Raw genomic sequence first — 4,851 nt, 5'->3', positions numbered from 1 at the left:
CTGTGGCGGGGCCATAGACGGAACCCATATCCCTATCTTGTCACTGGAGCACCAAGCCACCGACTACGTAAACCGCAAGGGGTACTTTTCAATGCTGCTGCAAGCACTGGTGGATCACAAGGGACGTTTCACCAACATCAACGTGGGATGGCCGGGAAAGGTACATGATGCTCGCGTCTTCAGGAACTCTGGTCTGTTTTGAAAGCTGGAGGAAGGGACTTTCTTCCCGGACCAGAAAGTAACCGTTGGGGATGTTGAAATGCCTATCGTGATCCTTGGGGACCCAGCCTACCCCTTAATGCCATGGCTCATGAAGCCGTATACAGGCAGCCTGGACAGGAGTCAGGACCTGTTCAACTACAGGCTGAGCAAGTGCCGAATGGTGGTGGAATGTGCATTTGGACGTTTAAAAGCGCGCTGGCGCAGCTTACTGACTCGCTCAGACCTCAGCGAAAAGAATATCCCCATTGTTATTGCTGCTTGCTGTGCGCTCCACAATATCTGTGAGAGTAAGGGGGAGACATTTATGGCGGGGTGGGAGGTTGAGGCAACTCGCCTGGCCGCTGATTACGCGCAGCCAGACACCAGGGCGGTTAGAGGAGCACAGCAGGGCGCGGTGCGCATCAGAGAAGATTTGAAAACGAGTTTTGTGACTGGCCAGGCTACTGTGTGAATCTTCTGTTTGTTTCTCCTTGATGAACCCTCCAAACCCACCCCCCCCGACCCGGTTCACTCTACTTCCCTGTAAACCAACCACCCCACCCCACCCTCCCCTCCCCAATTCGAGCACCGCTTGCAGAGGCAATAAAGTCATTGTTTTTTCACATTCATGCATTCTTTATTAGTTCCTCACAGAAGTAGGGGGATAATTGCCAAGGTAGCCTGGGATGGGTGGGGGAGGAGGGATGGAAAAGGACACACTGCATTTTAAAACTTTAACTCTTATTGAAGGCCAGCCTTCTGATGCTTGGGCGATCATCTGGGGTGGAGTGACTGGGTGGATGGAGGCCCCCCCACCGTGTTCTTGGGCGTCTTGGTGAGGAGGCTATGGAACTTGGGGAGGAGGGCTGTTGGTTACACAGGGGCTGTAGCGGCGGTCTCTGCTCCTGCTGCCTTTCCTGCAGCTCAACCATACGCTCGAGCATATCAGTTTGATGCTCCAGCAGACGGAGCATTGACTCTTGCCGTCTGTCTGCAAGCTGACGCCACCTATCGTCTTCAGCCCGCCACTTGCTCTTTTCATCCCGCCATTCAGCCCGCCACCTCTCCTCTCGTTCATATTGTGCTTTTCTCATGTCCGACATTGACTGCCTCCACGCATTCTGCTGTGCTCTATCAGCGTGGGAGGACATCTGCAGCTCCGTGAACATATCGTCCCTCGTCCTACGTTTTCTCTTTCTAATGTTCACTAGCCTCTGCGAAGGAGAAACATTTGCAGCTGGTGGAGGAGAAGGGAGAGATGGTTAAAAAAGACACATTTTAGAGAACGATGGGTACACTCTTTCATTACAAGGTCGCATATTTCGGCTTGCAGGCAGCCATGGTAGGCCACAGTGTTTTGGCTTTTTTAACCTTCTTAACATGCGGGAAAGGTTGCAAACAGCAGCGCATTTCCCATATCAAGGATGAATTGGGTTGGCCACTTAAAATGGGTTTTCAATGTAAAAGGAGGGGCTGCGGTTTCCGGGTTAACATGCGGCACAAACCCAAGTAAACCCCCCACACACACACACACACCCGATTCTCTGGGATGATCACTTCACCCCTCCCCCCACCGCGTGGTTAACAGCGGGGAACATTTCTGTTCAGAAGAGCAGGAACGGGCACCTCTGAATGTCCCCTTAATAAAATCACCCCATTTCAACCAGGTGACCGTGAATGATATCACTCTCCTGAGGATAACAAAGAGAGATAAGGAATGGATATTGTCTGCATGCCAGCAAACACCGGGACCATACGCTGCCATGCTTTGTTATGCAATGATTCCAGACTACGTGCTACTGGCCTGGCGTGGTAAAGTGTCCTACCATGGCGGACGGGATAAGGCAGCCCTCCCCAGAAACCTTTTGCAAATGCTTTGGGAGTACATAAAGGAGAGCTTTCTGGAGATGTCCCTGGAGGATTTCCGCTCCATCCCCATACACGTTAACAGACTTTTCCAGTAGATGTACTGGCCGCGATTGCCAGGGCAAATTAATCATTAAACACGCTTGCTTTTAAACCATGTGTAATGTTTACAAATATTTACAAAGGTACACTCACCAGAGGTCTCCTGTGTGCCCTGAGGGTCTTGGGTGAGTTCGGGGGTTACTGGTTCCAGGTCCAGGGTCACAAACATATCCTGGCTGTTGGGGAAACCGGTTTCTCCGCTTCCTTGCTGCTGTGAGCTACCTACAGTACCTCCATCCTCATCTTCCTCGTTCCCCGAACCGTCTTCCCTGTGTGTTTCTCCAGTGAGAGAGTCATAGCACACGGTTGGGGTAGTGGTGGCTGCACCCCCTAGGATCGCATGCAGCTCCGCGTAGTAGCGGCAACTTTGCGGCTCTGCCCCGGACCTTCCGTTTGCTTCTCTGGCTTTGTGGTAAGCTTGCCGTAGCTCCTTAATTTTCACGCGGCACTGCTGTGTGTCCCTGTTATGGCCTCGGTCCTTCATGGCCTTGGAGATCTTTTCTAATACTTTTCCATTTCTTTTACTGCTACGGAGTTCAGCTATCACTGCTTCATCTCCCCATATGGCGAGCAGATCCCGTACCTCCCGTTCGGTCCATGCTGGAGCTCTTTTGCGATCCTGGGACTCCATCACGGTTACCTGTGCTGATGAGCTCTGCGTGGTCACCTGTGCTCTCCACGCTGAGCAAACAGGAAATGAAATTCAAACATTCGCGGGTCTTTTCCTGTCTACCTGGTCAGTGCATCTGAGTTGAGAGTGCTGTCCAGAGCGGTCACAATGAAGCACTGTGGGATAGCTCCCGGAGGCCAATAACGTCGAATTCCGTCCACACTACCCCAATTCCGACCCGCAAAGGCCGGTTTTATCGCTAATCCCCTCGTCGGAGGTGGTGTAAAGAAACCGGTTTAAAGGACCCTTTAAGTCGAAAGAAAGGGCATCATCGTGTGGAGGTGTCCAGGCTTAATTCGATGTAACGCTGCTAAAGTCGACCTAAACCCGTAGTTTAGACCAGGCTTAAGATATGAAATTAAACCAATATAGTTATACCAGCATAACACCCAGTATGGACACATTCCAGTATAAAATGGCCAGTTTTAGCTTACATCATTTGGGAAGTGGTTTAAGCTAAATAAAAAAAAAAAGCCACCTGTATTTCAGAATAAGAATTTCCCCACAGAGGGTTAGACTAGTATAACCATTCCAGTATAACTATACTGGTTTAACTGGTAAAACGTTACCATGTAGGCACAGAGACAGATGTATAAAGGTATTTAGGCACCTGAAGATACAGATAGGTGACCAAGTCAACTGCTTAAGCACTACTGACATTTTCAGAGCCACACCAAAGTCCCCATACCACCTATTTTCCCACCTATCAGTACCTATTGACATTTCAAAAGACAACCAGTACCCCATGGCAAATGGCCAAGGCCATAGGATCTGGGGCTCATTCTTAGGTGCAGTCCCAGCCTGAACCATCAGAACATGTGCACAGATGCACCTGCCACCTTTCAGTCCCCTTGCTGAAAGAGAATCCCCTGAGTGCCTATTTGGTCTTTTCAACCTAGTGGCTGCATGCCTATCTCACTGTAGGCATAGAGGGATCAAACCTGGCACCTGTCACCTGCCATGGCCTGCATCAGGAGAACCACATGGGGGCCACTAATAGGTGAGTGGCAGCAATATGTCCATTCAAAAGACACAAGGTGGGAAGGAACTTCAGGGTGAATGTGAGAGTTATTGGCATGAGCCAGAGAAACAGATGTGTGTGACGAGACATTTTTGAGTTTGACACTGGGTGGGTGGGAGGAGTAGGGCAGGAAGAGGCAGAGCAAGGGTGGGCCTAGGGCCGGCTCTAGCTTTTTTGCTGCCCCAAGCAGCAAAAAAAAAGCGCCGTCCCCCCAGGCCCCCCCCGAGCGCCGCGCCGCCCCCCCCAGCCGAGCACCGCCGGAACCCCCCCCAGAGCGCTGCCCCCCACGCCGCCCCCCCAGAGCGCTGCCCCCCACGCTGCCCCCCCACGCCGCGCGCCACGCGCCAGAGCCCACCCCTCCCCTGCGCCGAGTGCCGCCGGAACCCCCCCCCGAGTGCCGAGCCCGAGCCCCATGCTGCGCCCCCCCCGCCGAGCGCCGCCCCGCCGGAGCCCGCCCCCACCGAGCGCCGCCGGAACCCCCTTCCAGCGCCGCGCCCCGCGCTGCCCCCTCGCCGAGCCCCACGCAACCGGAGCCCGCCCCCCCAGCGCCGCGCCGCCGGAGCACCCCCCCCCCCGCGGAATGCCGCGCCGCACTCCCCCCGCCGCCCCTTACCAGGTGCCGCCCCAAGCATGTGCTTGGGTGCCTGGAGCCGGCCCTCGGTGGGCCTTGGGTGGAGTGGGGTAGGGCCTAGGGCGGAGCAGGGGTAAAGCAACCCCAGGGAAAGCTGAAATTCAGCACCTGTGGACAATATCCCACACAATCATGGTTCATGGTGCCATTGTCAACTCTCAGACTGAAGCCAAAAGCCATTATCATCATACCCACTAAACCACTCAGCCAGTAATAGTGAGAGAGCCTTTGGTATCAAGATTCAGTGGAGGTGTCTCCATCTGTCTTGTGGCACACTGCAGTATAAGCCCAGGTGGGTCAATGGATATTCCTGGCATGCTGCATCTTGCATAATATAGTAGTGCAACACGGAATACCTGC

General features: G+C 53.6%; 1 protein-coding gene across 1 annotated transcript; it reads right to left on the bottom strand.

Moving 5' to 3' along the window:
- Positions 1-783: 783 nt before the first annotated feature.
- On the bottom strand, positions 784-3,891 carry LOC135980780 (uncharacterized). The gene is made up of 2 exons (XM_065580907.1): positions 2,263-3,891; positions 784-1,438 (listed from the first exon to the last, which is right to left on the bottom strand). The coding sequence occupies exons 1-2, from the start codon at positions 2,798-2,800 to the stop codon at positions 936-938; spliced, it is 1,041 nt and encodes a 346-aa protein (XP_065436979.1). The 5' UTR covers positions 2,801-3,891; the 3' UTR covers positions 784-935.
- Between the last annotated feature and the right edge of the window lie 960 nt (positions 3,892-4,851).

The sequence above is a fragment of the Chrysemys picta genome, chromosome 1, assembly GCF_011386835.1.
Source record: "Chrysemys picta bellii isolate R12L10 chromosome 1, ASM1138683v2, whole genome shotgun sequence".
NCBI classification, from domain to species: Eukaryota; Metazoa; Chordata; order Testudines; family Emydidae; genus Chrysemys; species Chrysemys picta.
Note: the sequence above shows the minus strand (reverse complement) of the source record. Positions and strands in the feature narration are given on the sequence as shown.